The 23192-nt window shown below is 35.6% G+C and overlaps 2 protein-coding genes across 10 annotated transcripts; one reads left to right on the top strand and one right to left on the bottom strand.

Moving 5' to 3' along the window:
* Positions 1 to 9896: 9896 nt before the first annotated feature.
* On the top strand, positions 9897 to 15756 carry LOC114417037. 9 transcript variants are annotated; one of them, XR_003667705.1, is made up of 11 exons: positions 9898 to 10453; positions 10650 to 11386; positions 11460 to 11949; positions 12136 to 12699; positions 12876 to 13980; positions 14155 to 14445; positions 14553 to 14594; positions 14704 to 14765; positions 14811 to 14841; positions 14967 to 15028; positions 15388 to 15756. XR_003667705.1 is itself a non-coding variant. In XM_028382126.1 (9 exons), exons 1-8 carry the CDS (start codon positions 9999 to 10001, stop codon positions 14719 to 14721), a joined length of 3702 nt encoding a protein of 1233 aa, XP_028237927.1. In that variant the 5' UTR covers positions 9898 to 9998; the 3' UTR covers positions 14722 to 14765; positions 14811 to 15381. The 9 variants fall into 9 exon arrangements, 4 of the variants coding, with proteins under 4 accessions (XP_028237929.1, XP_028237927.1, XP_028237928.1 ...); XR_003667704.1 differs by having other exon boundaries at positions 9899 to 10453; positions 14704 to 14841; XR_003667702.1 differs by having other exon boundaries at positions 9899 to 10453; positions 14704 to 14841; positions 14952 to 15028.
* A 2268-nt stretch (positions 15757 to 18024) lies between these two features.
* Positions 18025 to 21488, bottom strand: LOC114417036 (TMV resistance protein N-like). Its single transcript, XM_028382124.1, has 4 exons — positions 20835 to 21488; positions 19571 to 20693; positions 19174 to 19462; positions 18025 to 19074 (listed from the first exon to the last, which is right to left on the bottom strand). The coding sequence occupies exons 1-3, from the start codon at positions 21368 to 21370 to the stop codon at positions 19211 to 19213; spliced, it is 1911 nt and encodes a 636-aa protein (XP_028237925.1). The 5' UTR covers positions 21371 to 21488; the 3' UTR covers positions 18025 to 19074; positions 19174 to 19210.
* Positions 21489 to 23192: the final 1704 nt, after the last annotated feature.

Below are 23192 nucleotides of genomic sequence, written 5' to 3'. Positions count from 1 at the left end.
GCTAAACCCCTAGTTAGGGTCTGGCAGGCCTAAAAAGCCAAAGAGATGTATGATGTACTTCATATTTATCAATACAACATGATTCTTTTCCATGTCTTTCTATTCTATTATCTTTTATGTTTTTATCTTACATTATTCATCTTTATATTCTTTTAGGGGTTAGACGCTCGGGAGAGGGTAACTTCTAAATAAGATTTAGAGAAAATATGCATGCATTAGTTTTAGGGGTTACACACTCGAAAGAAAGTAACTTCTAATAAAACAAAAAGAAAGGGTTTCATAAGTCATTGCTAGGAATACAATGATAATTTTATGCCCATGCATTCTTGCAAACATCTAGAATTCTTCATGCATTTTATTTGTTGAGTCTTTGCAAAGAAATTAGGGGGATAAATAAATAAAATAGGCTTGTCATCGTGAGGAATCAGGGGCAAGTAAATAAACAGATGTGGGTAGAATAGAATCACCTAAATTGATAAAGAAAAATCATAAACTCATACATCCTAGGCAAACAAGACATTCTAGGTCTTAACATTCGCATTCCATTGAATTCTCTCTTTAATTATTCTATTTTTAATTCTTTTGCTTTTTATTCATAGTTTACTATTATTGCCTTCTATTTTGTCTTCTACTCTTTCTTTTATTCCCTTATAAATTAAAAAGTATCCAAGATAAGTACAACACAAAATCCCTGTGGATTCGACACTTGGACTTCTGAGTACTTTACTACTTGTGACAAATTTGGTACACTTGCCAACGAGTTAACAAGTTTTTGGCGTCGTTGCCGGGGATTTTGTCTTCATACTTGGTTGCCATACCTTTTCAATGTGTAAGCAATTCTTTATTTCGCACTTTTTCTTTCTCATTCTCTTTTCTACTCTTTCTTCCATAATTTGCACGGGTAGTACTTGTTTTTGTGTATACGAGGTAGAACTGCAACTGGACATATAGTCCGTATCAACTTGGAAATTGAAGCCACTTGTAGGCGTAACAATGCTGCAAGAAGAAGGAAGCCAGAAGCTAAAGAAAGCGGTTACACCTCACCTCCCCCTTCTCCATAAATCCATATTCAAATGGAGGAGGCACATGCACAACGAGTCACACTAAAGGACTACTCTAGTACCGCTACTCCACAATTCTTCACAAGCATCGCAAGGCCAGAGGTTCAAGCGGCCAACATCTCTTATCCTCACTCTCTCATCCAATTAATCCAAGGAAACCTCTTCCATGGTCTTCCAAACGAGGATCCTTATGCTCACCTCACCTCCTATATAGATATTTGCAATATGGTCAAGAGAGCTGGAGTTCCTGAAAATCCAATATTCCTCAATCTCTTTTCCTTTTCACTAGCAAGGGAGGCAAAAAGGTGGTTACACTCATTCAAGGGTGCAGACATGGGAAGAAGTTGTAGAGAAGTTCTTGAAGAAATACTTCCCAGAGTCAAAGACCGCTAAAGGGAAGATGGAAATCTCTTCATTCCATCAATTTCCTGAGGAATCCCTCAACGAGGCACTCGACCGTTTCCACAGACTACTCAGGAAGACGCCTACACATGGGTACAGTGAACCGGTGAAATTGAACATCTTCATAGATGGCCTGCAACCACAATCAAAGCAATTACTGGATGCATCCGCAGGAGGGAAGATCAAGCTAAAGACACCGGAGGAGGCAATGGAACTCATAGAAAACATGGCGGCTAGTGATCACGCCATTCTTCGTGATCGCACATATGCACCAACAAAGAGAAGCCTTCTAGAACTCACCACTCAAGATGCAACCTTGGCGTAGAACAAGTTGTTGTCCCGACAAATAGAAGCCCTAATAGAGACTTTTAGCAAGCTACCACAATAACTATAAGCAGTAAGTCCTTCTCACTCTTCTATTTTGTAGGTAGGAGGATGTCATACACATAGAGGAATACACGAGCCTGGACAATGCACAATCCAAGAAGACCCTTCCAGGGAAGTCAAGTACATGGGCATACCAAATCTCCACGGATTCCAAGGTTACAACCAAGGAGGTCCGTCCGGATTCAATCAAGGATCAACCGGATTTAATAGTGGTCCACCAGGATTCAACCAAGGAAGGAACTTTACACAAGGCTCAAGCTGGAGGAATCACCCAGGGAATCAATACAACAAGGAGCAACAAAGTCAGTCTGTCCAAAATCTCAACCAATGGGTAGATATTCATAAGAAAACCAACAAGCTTGAGGAGACGTTAAACCAATTCATACAGATTTCAATGTCGAATTACTAAAGCATAGAAGCCTCAATCAAAAACTTGGAAATACAGGTAGGACAATTGGCCAAACAGATGGCTGAAAGACCCTCCAGTAGCTTTGGAGCCAACACAGAAAAGAACGCCAAGGAAGAGTGCAAGGCTGTGCTGACCAGAAGATACAAGAAGGCACAAGAGGAGGAAGAAACAAAGGAAGACCAGTCTGGGGAACGAAGGACAGACAAAGAAGGAGAGAGAGAAGAAGAAACGGTCTTAACTCCTAAGACCAAAAGCCAGCTAGCCCAAGAGGCTAAGAAAGAAGAGCCATCATTCCCTTTAAAGGAGCCCTCATATCCTTTAGTGTCGTCCAGGAAGAACAAGGAGCATTACTTCAAGCGTTTCTTGGAAATATTCAAGGGGCTGGAGATAACAATGCCATTCGAGGAAGCCTTACAGCAGATGCCGCTTTATTCCAAGTTCATGAAAGACATCCTCACCAAGAAGAGGAAGTATATTGACAATGAAAAGATTGTGGTGGGAGGCAACTGCAGTGCAGTGATACAGACGAAACTACCCAAGAAGTTCAAAGACCCCAGAAGTGTAACTATCCCTTGCACCATAGGGAAAGAGGTAGTAGACAAGGCCCTCATTGACTTAGGAGCAAGTATCAATCTGATGCCCCTATCAATGTGCAAAATAATTGGTGATTTGAAGATAGACCCTACCAGGATGACGCTTCAGCTAGCAGACCATTCAATCATAAGACCATACGGGGTGGTAGAAGATGTCCTAGTTAAAGTCCGCCACTTCACTTTTCCGGTGGACTTTGTCATTATGGATATCGAAGAAGACACGGAGATTCCTCTTATCTTAGGCAGACCCTTCATGCTGACTGCCAATTGTGTGGTGGATATGGGGAATGGAAATCTAGAGTTGAGCGTTGACAATCAGAAAGTAACATTCGACCTGTTTAAAGCAATGAAGTACCCAAGGGAGAGCTGGAAGTGCTTCAAGGTGGAGGAAATTGACAAGGAAGATGTTAGCACTCTTGAAACACCACAGACTTCTCTGGAAAGAGCCATGGTGAATGCGGTAGATTGCCTAACCAGTGAAGAAGAAGAAGATCTCAAGGCTTGCTTAGAAGACTTGGATCAACAAGATAGCATCCCTGAGGAGGAAGCCAATTTTGAGGAACTAAAGAGCAAGACACCATCTGAGAAAAAGAAGGTAAAATTAAAGATATTGCCCAACCATCTAAAGTATGTGTTCTTGGAAGAAAATGAGACTAAGCCTATGGTGATCAACAATGCACTCACATCCGAAGAAGAAAACATGTTAGTAGAAATTCTGAAGAAACACAAGGAAGCAATTGGGTGGCATATATCAGATCTCAAAGGTATTAGCCCTGCTTATTGCATGCACAAGATAGTGATAGAAGAAGACTACAGGCCAGTTCGACAACCCCAGAGAAGGCTGAACCCAACAATGAAGGAAGAGGTAAGGAAAGAGGTGCTCAAGCTTCTAGAGGCTGGGCTTATCTACCCCATCTCTAACAACGCTTGGGTAAGCCTAGTACAGGTGGTACCAATGAAAGGGGGCATGACAGTCATTCGGAACGAGAAGAACGATCTGATACCAACACAGGCCGTCACTGGCTGGCGAATGTGCATCGACTACCGCAAGCTGAATGAAGCCACAAGGAAGGACCACTTTCCCTTGCCCTTCATGGATCAGATGCTGGAGAGGCTTGCGGGACAAGCATACTATTGCTTCTTGGATGGATACTTAGGTTATAACCAGATCGCGGTGGACCCCAAGGATCGGGAGAAGATGGCCTTTACATGCCCTTTTGGTGTCTTTGCCTATAGACGGATGCCATTTGGGTTATGTAATGCACCAGCCACATTTCAGAGGTGCATGCTGGCCATTATTTCAGACATGGTGGAGAAATGTATTGAGGTATTCATGGACGACTTTTCAGTGTTTGGGCCCTTATTTGAAAGCTTCTTGAAGAACTTGGAGATGGTACTACAAAGGTGTTTAGAAACTAACCTAGTGCTGAATTGGGAAAAATGCCACTTCATGGTTCGAGAAGGTATAGTTCTGGACCACAAGATTTCAGCCCGAAGGATTGAGGTAGATAGGGCAAAAATAGAAGTAATTGAAAAGTTGCCACCACCATCAAATGTAAAAGGAATTAGAAGCTTTCTAGGGCACGCAGGTTTTTACAGGAGGTTCATCAAGGACTTCTCAAAGATTGCAAGGCCATTAAGTAATTTGTTGAATAAGGATGTGATTTTTAATTTTGAGGATGATTGTTCAGCAACATTCTAGACCCTAAAGACCAAGCTCACGACAGCACCAGTAATGATTACAATAGACTGGAGTAAAGAATTTGAGTTGATGTGTGATGCCAGTGACTATGCAGTGGGTGCAGTTCTAGGACAAAAGGAAGACAAGGTATTTCACGCCATTTATTATGCTAGCAAAGCCCTCAATGAAGCACAAGTTAAGTATGCCACTACAGAGAAAGAGATGCTAGCCATTGTCTTTGTCTTGGAGAAATTCAGGTCCTATCTGGTAGGTTCAAAGGTTGCCACAAGACCCTGGTTTGCTGATATGGCTAATTACAAAGCCACGGGGATCATTCTGGAAGAATTCAATTGGAGTCAGCGGAAAAAATTCTTGCACGATGCCCGCTTCTATGTGTGGGATGACCCATATCTGTTCAAGACAGGAGCTGATAATCTGCTGAGGAGATGTGTTACAATGGATGAAGCACAAAGCATTCTTTGGCATTGCCACAGTTCGCCTTATGGTGGTCACCACAGTGGAGACAAGACAGCGACAAAAGTGCTACAATTAGGTTTTTTCTGGCTCTCTGTCTTTGAAGATGCTCACAATTTTGTGCGTTGTTGTGATAAATGTCAGAGAACAGGAGGAATTTCTAAAAGAAATGAGATGCCGCTGCAAAATATCATGGAGGTAGAGATTTTTTACTGTTGGGGCATTGACTTTATGGGACCCCTTCCTTCTTTATACAGGAATATTTATATCTTGGTAGCTATAGACTATGTGTCAAAGTGGGTGGAAGCCATAGCCACTCTGAAAGATGATGCTAGGGTAGTAATAAAGTTCTTAAAGAAAAATATTTTCTCCCGTTTTAGAGTCCCATGAGCCCTAATCAGCGATGGGGAACACACTTCTGCAACAACCAATTGAAGAAAGTCCTGGAGCATTACAATGTTAGACATAAGGTGGCTACACCTTATCATCCACAGACAAATGGCCAAGCAGAAATTTCTAATAGAGAGCTTAAGCAAATCCTTGAAAAGACTGTGGCCTCATCAAGAAAGGATTGGGCTTTGAAGCTAGACGATACTCTCTGGGCCTATAGGACAGCATTCAAGACCCCCATCGGATTGTCTCCATTCCAACTAGTATATGGGAAGGCATGCCACTTACCATTAGAGTTGGAGCATAAGGCCTATTGGGCTCTCAAATTGCTCAACTTCGATGAAGCCGCATCTGGAGAAAGGAGGAAATTACAGTTGTTGGAGTTAGAAGAAATAAGACTGAACACCTATGAGTCCTCTAGAATTTATAAGCAAAAGATGAAGGCGTATCATGACAAGAAATTGCAGAGATAAGACTTCCAGCCAGGCCAACAAGTTTTACTCTTTAACTCCAGGCTTAGATTATTCCCAGGAAAGCTAAAATCAAAGTGGTCAAGGCCATTTGTGATTAAAGAAGTGAGACCTCATGGAGCAGTAGAATTGATGGACCCTACAGGAGACAACCGTGAGAGGGGATGGATCGTCAATGGACAACATTTAAAGATCTATAATGGCGGACAATTGGAGAGGTTGACAAGCGTTGACTACCTGAAGGAAGGCACAAAGTCTAGCTAAAGACGATAAACTAAGCGTTGGCTGGGAGACAACCCAGCACATCAGTTCACTTGGGATGTATCCATAATTGATGACTCAGAGGCATTCATCCAACAGGTTGCTTGGCCAGGAGTCCAACCCTCTACCGATGGGGGAGGGGGGGTGAGCCCTCTAAGGTCAAAGATATCACTGAAGTTGGAACTAAGGATGAGACCATATTGCATATCTAGTAGTTGATTGGGATCCAAGGCCCACACAAGATTGAGACCCAAATCTTCTTATCAGGATTTCTTCTTTTCTTTTGTTTCTTTATTTTTCTTGTCTTTAGTTTTTGTTTTTCTTTATCTTACTTTAATTTCAACAATTTAATTTCAGTAGTTTAAATTCAGTCATTTTATGTCATTGAATAAAAATTGCATGATAATTATGAAGTCACTTTTTAAGCTTTTTCTGAAGGACTTAGACACTTGAAATGTTGCATACCAATTTTTATGAAAATGCTGGTTCCATGAAGGCAAATGTCAGTTCAAGTAGTGGAGTCTGAATCACAACAAAGAGAGGAAAAGGTTAGTCTGTCGGGAAGAAATCATGTGCGGTAAGCCAACAACTTTGTTTTGTACCAGTGAGTTGTGTGAAACTTACTTGTGAGAGAACGTCTGTTTTTAATTTCCCGCTTTTGCATCATTCTTAGACTGTTTGATTAATTACATGAGGTGGAAATGATCAAGGTCATGTTTCTTCTTAATTTTAGCCACTTAGCCAAAAAGCCAACCTTTGACGATAATTTATCCCTTGCACCCTATTTGAGCCAAAAATGATAATTATGTTTCTTTAAAAAAAAAAAAACCCTTAAGCTTACTTTAATTATTTCCTACCTTGTTTTAGGGTTTAAGAGAGCATAAGGATCTTTGTTATGATATGCTCCTAATTTAGGGGAGGGTTAAGGTAAAAATTATCTTAGGAAGGTAAAACAGCACAAATTAAGGCACCCTAAAAAAAATGTATGCCCAAAGTTTCTTTCCTAAAAAAAATTGTAGGCCCAAAAGTTTCTTTTTAAAAAAAAGAGGGAAAGAAGAATAACAAGGGCAGAAAATAAATAGGCGTCATAAGTGCTTTTAGAACAATGAACTAAAAAAAATGCTAGGCTGAATAAGTGAAAGTTTTTCTAGGATAAATGCTCTCTTATAACCCTAATTTTTGAAATCCCATAAAAATCATAATTTCTTTGATTAGCCAGGCCACATTACAAGCCAATAAAAGTCCTTAGTGATCCACCAAGTGTAAGCAAGATAACTTTAACTAAGATGAAATGCAAAATTGGGAACATTAATTGCAGGTCGTATAAATTTATACACTCATCCAAGACTCTTGTGTGCAAAGAGAAACACTAAAGCCTTGTGAGGAAAAGTGAGGCAAGCTGACTTGATTGATTTCTGCCACTAACCAATTCTATCTCAGTGTTTGTTTATGCTTCCATTGCAAGATCATGACAAATGCAAGAAGGTCCAGCTAAGGGAATTTGAGAAAAATTGCAGCCATTGAAAGTGTTGAAGCATTTAGAGCTTGCTTTTATTCTGATTTGCTTGAGGACAAACAAAGTTTTAATTTGGGGGATTTTGATAACTGTTAAATATGAGTTATTTTATAATGAAAATATATTGAAAATATCTTTAAAAATATTTATTTAGCAGTTATTTTTGGCTTAAATGATAAGAATTGATACTTTTATTATTTATGGCTTGTAGATATGAAAAGATAAGATTACAAGATCCAAAAGATATTGATAACTACTAAATATGAGCTATTTTGAAAATATCTTTAAAGATATTTATTTAGTTTGGCTTAAAAGATATGAATTTATATTTTTCTTATCTATAACTTGCAGATATAGGAAAGATAAGATTTACAAGATCCAAAAGATATCAAAAAGATAAATAAGGAAGATTTTTTGAATCAAGCCCAAGTCCATTTCATCAGCTATAAATGGAAGTCAGGCCAAGGAGAAAACACACAAAGTCTAAGAGCACTCTCATTACTACCTAAAGCCTGAGAATTCTTACTCTCTTCTCTCTTTTTATCGTCTTTCTTTCACTCCTCTCATTGTAAATCCCTCAATGGCCATGAGTGGCTAAACCCTAGTTAGGGTCTGGCAGGCCTAAAAAGCCAAAGAGATGTATGATGTATTTCATATTTATAAATGCAACAAGATTCTTTTCCAGGTTTTTCTATTCTATTATCTTTTTTGCTTTTATCTTGCATTATTCATCTTTATATTCTTTTAGGGGTTAGACGCTCGGGAGAGGGTAACTTCTTCTAAATAAGATTTAGAGAAAATATGCATGCATTAGTTTTAGGGGTTAGACACTCGGAAGAGGGTAACTTCTAATAGAATAAAAAAGAAAGGATTTCATAAGAAAGTCATTGCTAGGAATAGAATGATAATTTTATGCCCATGCATTCTTGCAAACATCTAGAATTCATACTTTATGCATTTTATTTGTTAAGTCTTTGCAAAGGAATTTGGGGGATAGATAAATAAAATAGGCTTGTCATCGTGAGGAATCAAGTTCAAGTAAATGAACAGATATGGGTAGAATAGAATCACCTAACTTGATAAAGAAAAATCATAAACTCATACATCCTAAGCAAACAAGACATGTTAGGTCCTAACATTCGCATTCCATTGAATTCTCTCTTTTATTCTACTTTTAATTCTTTTTCTTTTTATTCATAATTTACTATTATTGCCTTCTATTCTGTCTTCTAGTCTTTCTTTTATTCTCTTATAAATTGAAAAGTATCCAAGATAAGTATGACACAAAATCCCTATGAATTCTATACTCGGACTTCCGAGTACTTTACTACTTGTGATAAATTTGGTACACTTGCCAACGAGTTAACATATTTAAACATGTTATTTCTAAATACAAAAATGAGTCAAACACACTTCTAATGCAAGAAAACCTTTGAAGCTTATATAATTAAAAAAATCAAATTAATTAAAAAAAATCATACTTATGATTAAAAATTTATAATTTTTCTTGGGAAGGATGTACCAGCAGTTGATTAATAACTTTATGCTTTTTTATGGAATTAATAACCTTTTTTGTTATTAGGAATCAATAACTTTATACTTATAGTAAAATTTTCAATACAAAAGTATTTTTTAAACTATTTAAATAAAATAGATTGAAGTAGTATTTTTTCAACATATTTAAATATAAAAATAATTTCTATAATTAATTATAATAATAATTAACTATGTATATAAATAATTATTGAAATAATAACTACTTCACAAGTCTCGTCTACCTTTATTTTTGATGAATTGGAGGATATATTTTTTTATGTTAATAGTATGTAAAAATTGAATTCTTGAAAATATTGTTTGAAAACTAAAATTGTAATTCAGTTTTAAATTAATTTTCTCCAGCTTAGTTTTATTTATCTAAACGTCCTTTGGAACAAACGTCTAATTCTCATCCTATGGAAAGTTAAATGAATCATAATTTTGAATCCGGGTTCCCTTTTTGAGGGCTAAAGTTCCGAAAATAGCCTTGAACTTGGAGTTGAAAGAATGTGTTCTTGCACATTAATCTCAGCTCACAGAATTTGTGAATTTTACTCATTTTTTAATGTCTGACCATTTTAATGGGGGACGGGGAGAAATTAATATTTAGTACGATTTTGACTTATTTGACAGAGAGAGAAAAGAACAAAAAAAAAAGCAGAGATATTTTCCACAAGGCTATCTAGTTTGGTACGATGTCGGTGTTACTCTGCGTAATAATAAACATTTTCTATACTATCTTTTTCATATTTGTTCAAGTTTGATTCTACACTCCCACCATATCAACCATTATCATACTAAACTTTTTTCTTCTAATAATGGCTGCGACAACACGTTCCCTTGCATCCTACGATGTGTTCCTCAGCTTCAGTGGTTTAGACGCACTCTATGGTTTCACTGGCAACCTCTACAATGCTCTTTATGACAGGGGAATCTACACTTTCATTGATGATCAGGAGCGTTCGAGAGGAGACGCACTTTCCAAGGCAATTCAAGAGTCCAGGATTGCTATTACTGTGCTTTCTGAAAACTATGCTTTTTCCTCATTTCGTTTAAATGAACTTGTAACCATCCTTGACTGCAAGAGTGAAGGGCTGTTGGTTATACCGGTCTTTTACAACGTAGATCCTTCTGATGTCAGACACCAGAAAGGTAGTTATGGAGAAGCAATGACTTACCATCAGAAGTTCAAAGCTAACAAGGAGAAGCTGCAGAAATGGAGGATGGCTTTGCATCAAGTAGCTGACTTGTCTGGCTATCATTTCAAAGATGGGTATAAATCATACTAATATATTTTACTTTATGGTTTTTATAGGATTAGGTTTTACTTGTCTTTGATTTAACTAGTATAATTTAAGTAGAAAAGAAATGTTCTTGTTAACCTTGACAATTAATGTACCTATCAAGACTTGGATGCAAGGCTTTTTGGGTTGACTTCATTAGAACTTTTTTTTGTTTGTTTGAAACAGAGATTCATATGAATACAAGTTTATTGGGAGTATTGTTGATGAGGTCTCTAGGAAGATTAGTCGTCCTTCTTTAGTTGGTCTAGAGTCACAAGTGACAGAGGTAATGAAGCTTTTGGATGTTGGATCCCATGATGTTGTCCACATCATAGGGATCCATGGAATGGGCGGGTCAGGAAAAACAACACTTGCTCGGGAAGTTTATAATTTGATTGCTCTCCATTTTGATGAATCCTGTTTTCTTCAAAACGTTAGAGAAGAATCAAATAAACACGGGTTAAGACACCTTCAAAGCATCCTTCTTTTAGAATTACTTGGTGAGAAGAACATCACCTTAACAAGTTGGAGAGAAGGAGCTTCAATGATACGACATAGGCTCCGACAAAAGAAGGTTCTCTTGATTTTAGACGATGTTGACAAGCACAAACAATTAAGGGCTATGGTTGGAAGATCTGGTTGGTTTGGTGCCGGTAGCAGAGTCATCATTACCACTCGGGACAAACATCTACTAAAATATCATGGCGTTGAAAGAACTTATGAGGTGGAGGTTTTGAATCACAATACCGCTCTTCAATTGCTTACTTGGAATGCTTTTAAAAGAGAAAAAATTGATCCAAGTTATGAGGACGTGGAATCTGCTCTTGAACATTATAAGAGAAGTCCCGGTAATGAAATCATCCTAGAGATTCTAAAAGTAAGCTTTGATGCTTTGGGGGAAGAACAAAAGAATGCTTTGAAACGTAAGATTAGAAATTTTGAACTCCAACACTCCATCCACAATCATACTAATCTTTTTCTTCTCATGTTTCATAGATGTGCCATCATCATCTTCCTTCACCAATGATGTGTTCCTCAGCTTCAGAGGAGAAGATACTCGTTACAGTTTCACTGGCAATCTCTGCAGAGCCCTTCATGACAGTGGAATTCACACCTTCGTTGATGACGAGGAGCTCCAGAGAGGGGACGAAATAACGTCAGAACTTGAGAAGGAAATTGAAGACTCCAGATTTTTCATCATTGTTCTCTCTCAGAACTATGCATCTTCCTCATTTTGCTTAAACGTACTTGCTTACATCCTTGAGTGCGTTAAGAGAAAACGTTTGTTGGTTTTGCCAATTTTTTACAAGGTGGATCCTTCTAATATTGGATACCATAGAGGTAGTTTTGGAGAAGCATTGGCTAATCATGAAATGAAGTTCAAAGCTAAAATGGATGGGTTAGAGCATAACATGGAGAAACTGGAGAAATGGAAGATGGCTCTGCATGAAACAGCTAACTTCTCAGGCTATCATTTTAAACAAGGGTCTTCATCGCCAATCTTTTAACTTATTTTGCTTTAATTCCATTAATTAATTTTCACTTGTCTAATGCTATTTTAATGTTAAAATTTAAGAGTTCAAGATATTCGTTAACCTTGAAAAACATACATATCAAGAAATGGATATGAGACATTTAGTTTGACTTCACACAAATTTCTCTGTTTGAATAGGGATGGATACGAATACGAGTTTATTACCAGGATAGTTAAATTGGTCTCTAGCAAGATTGAACAGGATCCTTTCCATGTTGGGGATTATCCAGTTGGACTAGAGTCATATTCAGACGCATTCAACTATGATGTGTTCCTCAGCTTCAGAGGCTCAGACACACTCCATGGTTTTACTGGCTATCTCTACGAAGCTCTTCATGACAGTGGAATCCACACTTTCATTGATGAAGATCTTAAGAGAGGAGAAGAAATAACACCGGAAATTGTGAAGGCAATTGAAGAGTCCAGGATTGCCATCATTGTGCTCTCTATAAACTATGCTTCTTCCTCCTCTTGTTTAGACGAACTTGCAACCATCCTTGACTGCCTTAAGAGAAAAAGACTGTTGGTTTTACCAGTCTTTTATAATGTGGATCATTCTCAGGTGCGACTGCAGGAAGGTAGTTATGGAGAAGCCTTGGTGAAACATGAGGAGAGTTTAAAGCATAGCATGGAGAAGTTGGAGAAATGGAAGATGGCTCTGCATCAAGTAGCTAACTTGTCTGACATTAAAATCAAACATGGGTACCCCACCTTACCAATCTTTTTTACTTTATAATTTTTCTTGGATTAAGTTTCGCTTTGTTAAATGATTTGGTGTTAAAATTTAAAGAAAAAAAATGTTAATCTTGACAACATATGTATCAAGACATGGATACAAGGCTTGGTTTAACTTCACTTAAAACTTTTGTTTTAAGCAGAGCTCGATATGAATACGACTTTATTGGGGAGATAGTTGAGTGGGTCTCCAGTAAGATTAATCCTGCTCATTACCCGGTTGGATTACGGTCAAAAGTGCTGGAAGTTAGGAAACTTTTGGATGTTGGACGTGATGATGGTGTCCACATGTTAGGGATCCATGGAATTGATGGTGTAGGGAAATCAACACTTGCACGAGAAGTTTATAATAAACTGATTTCTGACCATTTTGATGCTTCCTGTTTTATTGAAAACGTGAGAGAAAAATCTAAAAAACATGGGTTACATCACCTCCAAAACATCCTTCTTTCGAAAATACTTGGAGAGAAGGACATCAACCTCACAAGTGCCCAACAAGTGATTTCAATGATGCAACGGCATAGGCTCCAGCAAAAGAAGGTTCTCATGGTTCTAGATGATGTTGACAGGCCTGAGCAATTGCAAGCAGTTACTGGAAAACCTGCTTGGTTTGGTCCTGGCAGCAAAGTCATAATTACAACACAAGACAAACAACTGTTAACATCTTATGACATTAATAGAACATATGAGGTGAAGAAATTGAATAAGGATGATGCTCTTCAATTACTTAAATGGAAAGCTTTTAAGATGCATTACTTCGATCCAAGGTATGAGGAGCTCTTAAATCATGCAGTAACTTATGCTTCTAGTCTTCCATTGACTTTGGAAATATTAGCTTCCAACCTATTTGGAAAAAGTGTAAAAGAATGGAAATCTACTTTCCACCAATTTGAAAGAAGTCCGAATAATCCAATCGAAATGATACTTATAGTAATTTTTGATTCTTTGAAGGAAAAAGAAAAGAGTGTTCTTCTTGACATTGCTTGTTGCTTCAAAGGATATGAATTGACAGAGGTTCAAGATATACTTCATGCTCATTATGGTCAATGCATAAAGTATTATATTGACGTTTTGGTTGACAAATCTCTAGTATACATTAGTCATGGTACAGAGCCTTGTAATGATACAATTACAATGCATGACTTGATTGCTGAAGAGATTGTCCGACAGGAATCAATGACAAAGCCAGGTGAGCGCAGGAGATTATGGTCATTGGAAGATGTAAGGGAAGTTTTAGGATACAACAAGGTGAGTGAAACTCATGAATGGTTTGATTTAGTATTTTGATTTATTTATTTCTATTATTGTTCACATCGTAAATTGTATTTTTCTTTTATGATTTTTCCATGAATATTTGTATTGAGGTCTTACATAGTTACATATACTTGTATTATGGTTGATTCATGCCTTTTGCATTGACAGGCAACTAGCAAAATTGAAATCATATGTCTGGATTACCCCATATTTGATGAAGAAGAAATAGTACAATGGGATGGAACAGCTTTCCAAAATATGCAAAACCTCAAAACACTTATTATTAGAAATGGTAATTTTTCCAAAGGTCCGGAATATCTTCCAAATAGTTTGAGAGTATTTGAATGGTGGGGATATCCGTCACATTGTTTACCATCTGATTTTCATCCAAAGGAACTTGCCATATGCAAGTTACCCTGCAGTCATATTTCTACAACTGAGTTGACCAACTTATTGACGGTAAGTTTAATGAGTAAATTTTCCTCATCTTGTAAATTAATAAATTCACTTTACGGTTATTCATTCACTTGTTTCTTTCTTCTGTTTTATTTTAATTTTCTTTGCAGAAGTTCGTGAATGTGAAACTTTTGAAATTTTCAAGCGAAAAGGTTTAACAAAGATACCACACATATCTGGTTAACCAAATTTTGAGAAACCTTCATTTGAATATTGTCAGAATTTAATTACAGCTCATGATTCGATTTGTTTAATTGCTAGGTAAGCTTAAAATATTGAGTGCTTTTGGTTGCATCAAGCTTAGGATTTTTCCAACCATCAAGTTGACCTTGCTTGAAGACCTCCATCCTTCATGTTATACTTGAGAGTTTTCCAAAAATATCAGAAAAGATGGAAAATGTAAGGGAACTTCATTTGCAGTACACTGCCATAAGTATGTCTGTCTATTTGTGGAGTTGTTCAGTTACCAAGTAGCACTGTCATGTTACCAGAACTGACTGATATTATAGCTTTTGGATGGAAAGGGTAGCAATGGCTAAAACAGGAAGATGGTGAAGAAAAAGCGGGTTCAATAGTATCTTCAAAGGTAGAACGGCTTTGTGCCTAAGGATGCAACCATTTATTATTTTTTCAAAAGGTTTCATGCAGTTTGTTCATGTGAAAGATTTAGACTGATTGATAATAATATCAGAATTCTTCATGAATGTATCAAAGAATTTCAATTTTTAAAGATGCGACTTGTAGCGAGCATCTTTTGGAAATTAGAGGGAGTCAATCATACTGAACATTTCTTGGCAAGAGACTGGATATCCTTGACTTCCTCATGTATTATGAATAAGCATGTTCCTAAATCAGCTTATGTCCTGTTCTTAATGCATTTGATTTAATAATATGTAGTGTACTTAACGTTGGCAAGCTTATGAATTCCTTTATAACTAATTGCAGGATCTGCATGAGGCCGGAAACACTATCATTTTCCAGGAGTAATATATAGTGGTTCAATCACCAAAGCAAAGGGACCTTCAAGTTCTTTTCGGTTTGGTACTAAGTCCCCTGACATAGTTCTTTTTCTTCTTATTGCACCTATGGATAATGGATCTGGATTTTTTTCATCCCTTGTTCATCAATGGCAATAAATGTTCCCTTCATTGTGTCATGTTCTTGATGGGATGGGATCATACATATCTTTTAATCTACCAAATAGAATTAAAAAATAGGTTTTTTTAAACAAAAACAGAACTGAAAGAGCAAAAAATAGTGTGTATGAGGTGCTTTTTGAAAATGAATGGAACTATGTGGAGGTTACATGTGCAAGTTTAAATTGTGAATATATAGAAAATTTTCTTATTTGTTCTAATTAATTCATTTTAGGCTTGTTTTAGTAATTTAATGTCTACCCAAGAAATCTAACTCAATTGGTTGATACATCTTGTTCCTTTCGTCTACTTCAATTCACTGATGTTCTCTTGTTCCTTTTCCTCGCATACAAGACTAAGATAATGCTTAGCTTAACTTTTGATATCTTTGCATTTTTTTACCACGTGGTTTTCTCAAATAATTAATTGATCAATAAGAAAAATGAGTTTTTTTAATCGAGTATAATAATTGTTCAAAGAAGGTCGATCCGTCATAGGATTCTGCATTTTCCCTGATTTTATCAGGCATGTTTCTCGATCTCAGAACTGGTTCAACGACAAAGAAATATTGTGGACAAAATTGGTTTAATCATGTATATTAATATTTGTTCCGTTCTAATATAAACTCCAAATCATACATTTTAATCCAGTGGGTATTAATGGAAGTGGCTGTCGGTGACATTGTCCATGGTGGTGAAAAAAAAAAGGAGAAGAAAACGTGTTCGTGAAAATGTTGCAACTAAAATTGGTAATTGCTGAATAAGAAGATGAATGGATTTGGAAACGTGGGGATAGAAGAGATGACTAGCAGAGAAAAACACTTATTTTTACTTTTTCAAAAAATAATAAAATACTGCTATACCCCTAAAATGAATTAATTAAAACAAATGAGAGAAGTTGGATTTTCTGTCTTATAATATATATATATATATAATCTTTTTTTGTTAAAATTATTTACATCTTTCTTCAAAGAAAGCTATTGATAGATATAAAAAAACTTATTCCAAGATTATTTCATCTTTTCTCTTGAATTATTTTTCTTATTTGTTGTGTTTAATTGTAAAATATTAATTTCTTCATAGAGAGTTTACAACATAAATAAGAAGTTTAACCTAAACATGTGATTCGCCGTATGGGAAGCTTAATAATGATAGCTACTATAACTATAAAGAAGACAAATTAGACAATTTTAACCATTTTGGTTCATTTCAATTTATTTATTTTCTTAATGTTGTATTTAAAATTTCTTTTAGTAGGTGTTTGCATTAATAAAGAATAAAACATTTTAAAGACGGGTTTATAAAATATAGATATTGAAACAAATAGTGTTATACAAGAGTACTTGAGAATATAATTTAATCATACATTGTGAACTTAATTATTCACTAATGCATGTGCTTAGACTTCTAATAAGAAAGATATGATTAAGTAATATTTTATCTAAATATATAAAATTAAATTTCATAAGAGTGCGTTTGGATAGAGAATTTTAGCTGAGAGAAGTAATTTATCATATAATTTAAATTTCTGTAATTTAGAATTCACTGTTTCGATGTTTCTTTATGAAGAATTTAAATTTTTGAAATTTTAAAATAGAAATTTTAAATAACTAAAAACGTGAAATTTCAATTTTCTTTTAAAGGGTGAGAAATTGAAATTTTCTTCCTATAAAAGAAGTTTCTAAAACGTTCGGGTATTTCCTTAATAACATTCATCCTCTCTTCTATCTGAAATCTCGTTCTCGAACTCGGGACTGGTCCCTCACGTTGATGATGCTCTTCTTCAAGAAATACCATCGTAGAATATCGATCGGATGTGGGTGTAAAGGGACATGTATAACTAGCATACCAATCATATTTTGTCTTCTCTTTGTACTCATTTTTTTTTCACTCTCACAATTTTTATTTTTTTGTATCCAAACACAATTTTGAAAATTGAAGTATTTGAAATTCTTAAAATTTAAAATTTCTCAGAATTTAAAATTCACTCATCCAAACACGCTCTAAAAAATATTTATAATGGATTTTTTAGAGATTAAATGTTAGGCTATTCTGTTGTAATAATTATGTCAATGTAAACACCAAAAAATTGGATGACAAGCTTACATTGTACAGTTCAAAGAAATCACGTTTAAAACCAACACATTTACTGAAAAAAATTATATTTCAATATACTTTTTAATCAGCACTAATTTGAATAATTTACTTATTTACCCATGCATCACGCGGGATCGATACCTAGTTTTTGAATAGAATGCAGAGGAGAAAATGAGGAAGCCAAGGATACCATGAGACCAAGCAGAAAACAGGTAGACAACCGAAGAAGGTACCTAATCCAGTGGCTGATGCCATGCACACAAGTGAAAAATCAGAATGTGACTCGCTAAAATTCAATAAACACAACCTCATTGATAAAGAAGATATGCAGTTAAGAAGGGATTATCTGATGATGATTATAACTTTGAAGAATTAGATAGTGGATATGAGACAGCAAATGATGAGCAAAGTCAGCAAACTCCTCTAGTGTCTGTGGTCTCTCCTTCGTAAGCCATTTACTCTACGGTTCAAGATACCCACACAAACTATTGCTAATTATTCCAGCAGCATTGGTTTCCATTGCAGGCAAAACTTTCCTGTTCTCTTTAACTAGAGATTTTTGTATTGCCAAATGTTATGATAATGGATTGAATAAATGCACCAACATTCATTCATTAATTTTATACAAATACAAGAAGACTTCATGCAAAATGGATAAAATAATTAGGGATTTTAATTGTTTCTGCCATAGAATTCCAGCTCCTAACCTTACATTTTGCTTTACAATGCTCAGAAGAAAGAAAAAGAAAAGTTCACAACTCACAAGCTTCTTGTGTCAATATTTTTCTAAATGGAAATCTCAAATTCCTAAGTTGTAGAAAAAGGAATATTGTCTGCCAAGAAAAAACACAAACTAAATCAAGATTATTGCAGAAAAATTAAAGCATTGTTTTCCTTCATTCGAAGTTGAACCCACCAGAATTGTAGAAAGCAACCCCTACCCTTTACCGGGAGTCGATGACTATTTATAACTATTACTTTGACATCAAAGAAGAGTTCAACCCAATACTTAATTTCTGTCCTAGTTGATCCCGAGACAACATTAAAACCTATTCAAACCAAAAAGGAATTATTCTCAAAACCAAGAGGAAAATATTACACCATGGAAATCCCAGTACAAATTCTTCCCAAAATTTCATTTGCATGCAGCATTGTATTTGTATAAAAAGATGTTGAGTTGAGTCACAGTTGTTTCATTCATTCAATCCATCACTTGATGGGTAGAAAACTCCTAAGTTTGCGGAAACAACCAGCACTCAATATTTAAAGTTTATTCAGAAAACCAATTGACTCTGAACTATAATTAAATTCTCACAATATTCAAATGAAAATTCCTTCAAATTTGAGAGACCAGATGCATCAGCTATCCAAAACCCTTAGATAGTTAGATACATCAACTTCTGCAAAAAGAAAATGATGGAAAAATTAAAACAGAACTGAATGAATAATACTGCTGTGAATTTATTAATTTACAAGGAAAATGTATTCTTTAAACTTGCCTTGGATATGCCACCACACCCCAATGACGGGATGGAACTATTCCAAGTCGCGTATGGCAAGATTCGTTGTATCAAAATCAGACGGTAAACAATGGGAAGGATGTCTGTGCCATTCCAATATTCTCAAACTTTCTGGTAGATAATTGGGACCTTGGGATAAAATACCGTTTCTGATAATAAGTGCTTTAAGGTTTTTCATCTCCTTGAAGGCATTTCCATTCCATTCTATTGTTTCTTGTTTGTCAGATATGGGGAAATCAAGACAAATGATTTTAACTTCACTGGTCCCCTGTTAATTCAAAAGACACAAATCAACCACAATACAAGCTATACGTTTGTAAGATACATCTATGATGAATCAAGATAAGAAGCTTAATCATTCATGAGTTTCACTCACCGAGTTGTCTTTTAAGACTTGAATTATATCTTTTAGTAACCATAATCTCCTCCGCTTCCCTGTCTCTTTAGGTGATTTCTGTCTGTCAATTTCTTTACCCATGTTCTCAATCAAGTCATGCAATGTAACTCTATCGTCACTAATCTGTATGAGAGACTTGTCAACAAGCACCCCAATATGGTATTTCATGCAGTTATCATAAAGACTGTGAAGTATATCTTCAATCTCTCTGCATTTATAGCCTTTCAAGCAACAAGTAATGTCAAGAAAAACACTTTTTTCTTCTTCCTCCAAAGCATCAAAGCTTACTTTAAGTATCTTCAAGATTTCCTTATTGGGAATTCTTTGATATTGTTTGATAGCTGATTCCCATTCTTTAATACTTTTTCCAAACAGGTTCGAACCTATCACTTCCAAAGCCAATGGAAGGCCAGAAGTCCAAGTTACTACATCATTCAAGACCTGATTGTAACTTTGATCAACTTCATCATATGTTTTAAAAGCTTTCCGTTTAAGCAATTGAATAGCATCTTTCTTACTCAATTCTTTCACCTCATGTGTTCTTTTGACCCCATAAGATGTTAGGAGTTGTTTGTCCCGAGTGGTGATGATCAGAACCAATCTGGTGCCAAACTCAGACTCAGACCAAACAGATTTTCCAACAATTGCCTGTAATTGCTTGTGCTCATCAACATCATCTAGAACTAAGAGAACCTTCTTTCCCTTGAGTTTATTTTTTATCATCGAAGTGCCTTGTTGCTCACTTGCTAAGTTGATTTCCTTCTTAAGTATTTGTGAAAGAAGGATGCTTTGTAGGCGTTTTAACCCGTGTCTGTTTGATTCTTCTCTCACGTTTTGTAGGAAACACGAATCATCAAAATGATCAGTATGCAAATTATAAACTGCTCGAGCAAGTGTTGATTTTCCTACCCCGCCCATTCCGTGGATCCCTATCATGGAGATAGCATCACTAGATCCAGCCTCCAAAAGTTTCCTTATTTTTTCCACTTCTAAGTGTAATCCAACCGGGTGATCCGCAACATATATACTTGCTTCAGCTTTATTAATCTTGTCGAAGACATCATCAACAATCTTCCTAATAAACTTGAATTCATATCCAGCTCTGTTTCAAACAAGAAATTATAGTTGTAGTGAAGTTAAACTAAAACCCTTGTATCCATATCTTGTCAAGGTTAATAAACATTTATTTTCTCTTTCAATTTTAACAAAAATTATAAAGCAAAAGCTTGGTAAGGAGGGATACCCATCTTTGAAATGATGCCCAGCCAATTCTGCTACTTTCTGCAGAGCCTTCTTCCAATTCTCCATGTTAGGATGGAACCTTTCCTCAAGCCTAGCCAATCCTTCTGCATAACTTCCTTGCAGGCGTCTTACATCAGAAGGATCCACCTTATAAAAGACAGGAATAACCAACAGAGTTTTCTCGCGGTAGCAGCCAAGGATGGTTGCAAGTTCATCTAAGCAAAATGAGGAAGAAGCATAGTCTTTAGAGAACACAGTGATGGCAATCCTCGACCCTTTAATTGCCTCCTCAAGTGTTGCTCTTATTTCGTCTCCTCTCTTAATGTCATTTTCATCCATGAAAGCACGGATTCCCTTGTTACAAAGAGCTTTGTGGAGATGCCCGGTAAATGCAAAACGTGTGTCTTCCCCTCTGAAGTTAATGAACACATCGTATCTGGATGCACCGGAACATGTTTTAGCCATTCGAAGAAAAAAGTTTAGTATTATTATGCTGGAATGTAGGTTGGTCTGTTGGAATATAGAACCAAACTTCATACACTAAAACTAATTAAAGTGGTAAGTATAGTACCATGATATTTTTTTCCTAAGTCAGATGTCAAGGAGTGTCTCTTAAGTTAATGGGTTAGACATCAATCTCGTTGTGATTCATATTTATCATTGTGCTAATGAAATTTTATATATGATGGAAATCAAATTTATTGAATATAAGTTATTATCACTTAATCCCAACACTCCTTGCATGACATTAATTTTACGCGGGGCATATACAGACCAATTATTAAATACATATCATCCAAACAGTGATTACTCGGACATAACAAACCAACTTGCATGATAAAAAAATAAAAATAAAAATACCAACTTGATCAGCCTTATCTTGCAAAGGGGGAAATATGTGGCTTTCTTTTAGTCAGCGGTCAAAGTCATCCACTGTATCACCGAGGTACAAAGTGTTCACAATTTCATTTAACACATGTCTAAAATAATAGTAGTACTACTTTATAGCAATTCCATTTATATATCACAAAATGAAGAAATTAAGATGTTATATAATAATCCGCTCACTTCATCTCACCAAAACACATTTAACACGTTAATTTCTCTCAGCTCTTGCATTGTATGGGATGGAAACTCTTAGATGCGGTGTGCACTATTTCCCTAATGCATGAATAATTTTTAAGCTAAAATATTTTTTTCTCCCATAAATATAAAAATATACAAAATTTATTATGTAAAATTTTTAGTATGTTTTTGTTCTCACAAAGTTATAATATATTATTTTTGGACTTAGACATATTTAAACTTACGATCATATTTTTTAATTGATGTAAATATAACATTTTTTATATCAATTGTACATATAACTAAGATAAAATATGATGTTTTTTTACATTAAGTTGTATATATAATTGATGTAAGCAAATAATTCAAGTAGATTTGGATGTCCAAATCCTACTCTAAGTAAAAAAAATGACATTTCCATTTTAAAATAAAAAACTTACTGAAAATTTTATTGGAATAAAATCAGAACATTTTATAACTTTTAAATATTATAAGAGTAATTATGGTGGGCTTTTAACAAAGTTAGTATGCATGAGTTTGAAACTCTTTGTGGGTGTTGTTTGTTAAGTACCGTGAAATGTTGTAAAAAAAAATGTATGGAAAAAGTTAAACCATATCTTGTTCAAGTATGTACAAGTATCATCTATCATTATACAAACAAGGCCCTGGATGGCCTACATGTCAAGCTGTAGTGCAATGCCATTCCCGCCTAAAAATGTCAAATCGTGCTACAATGCGTTTTCAGTAAATAATATATGATAAATAAAATAAATAATTACTATTATTATTATTAATATTTGACACCCACCCCTAGCATTTAAGTTTCCAACGTGCCGCACAATTATCTATGCACTAATTATGTTCCCTAAGGCTTTTGTATTTTTCAACATACGTTTCATTTTGAATTTTACTTCTGACCCCTCTCTGTTTTCCATTACTTCTCAACTCTCCGTTTCCCATTTTCGTTCCTCTCAATTCCTCTCCATTCTTCTGAATCTTTTGTTCCTCTCCATTCTTCTGGGTTCTTTTCTCTCTTATCCTGCTGCGTTTTCTTTTTTCATTTGTTTGGTTTGGCCAAAAAACCGAAAGGTTGTTGCTTGGTAAAGCCGTTGTTTTCTCTCCCGTGAGGAAAACCCAAAGGCTACAGCTTTTTTGCTTGGTTTGACAGTTCTTTGCTTGGTTTGGCCAAAAATGATTTTTGGGTGTTCTGCCTTTATTTTGTTTTTTGACTTCTCGCAATACAAAAGTTTAAACTTTTTTGTGTTCCTGAGCCTTCTCCAACGTGCTCATTGTT

This window comes from Glycine soja, chromosome 6, assembly GCF_004193775.1.
Source record: "Glycine soja cultivar W05 chromosome 6, ASM419377v2, whole genome shotgun sequence".
Taxonomy (NCBI): domain Eukaryota; kingdom Viridiplantae; phylum Streptophyta; class Magnoliopsida; order Fabales; family Fabaceae; genus Glycine; species Glycine soja.
This window is presented reverse-complemented; position numbering and strand designations above follow the sequence as displayed.

Bases quoted from the DNA above. Each gene is read 5' to 3' on its own strand.
- LOC114417036 (XM_028382124.1), bottom strand. From the start codon at position 21,370: ATGAAGTTTGGTTCTATATTCCAACAGACCAACCTACATTCCAGCATA. The intron at 20,694-20,834 runs GTATCCCTCCTT...TGTTTGAAACAG, and splicing joins GGGCATCATTTCAAAGATGG to AGCTGGATATGAATTCAAGT. The intron at 19,463-19,570 runs GTGAGTGAAACT...TTGAATTAACAG, and splicing joins AAGTCTTAAAAGACAACTCG to GGGACCAGTGAAGTTAAAAT.
- LOC114417037 (XM_028382126.1), top strand. From the start codon at position 9,999: ATGGCTGCGACAACACGTTCCCTTGCATCCTACGATGTGTTCCTCAGC. The intron at 11,950-12,135 runs GTCTTCATCGCC...CTGTTTGAATAG, and splicing joins GGCTATCATTTTAAACAAGG to GGATGGATACGAATACGAGT. The intron at 14,446-14,552 runs GTAAGTTTAATG...TTTTCTTTGCAG, and splicing joins AGTTGACCAACTTATTGACG to AAGTTCGTGAATGTGAAACT.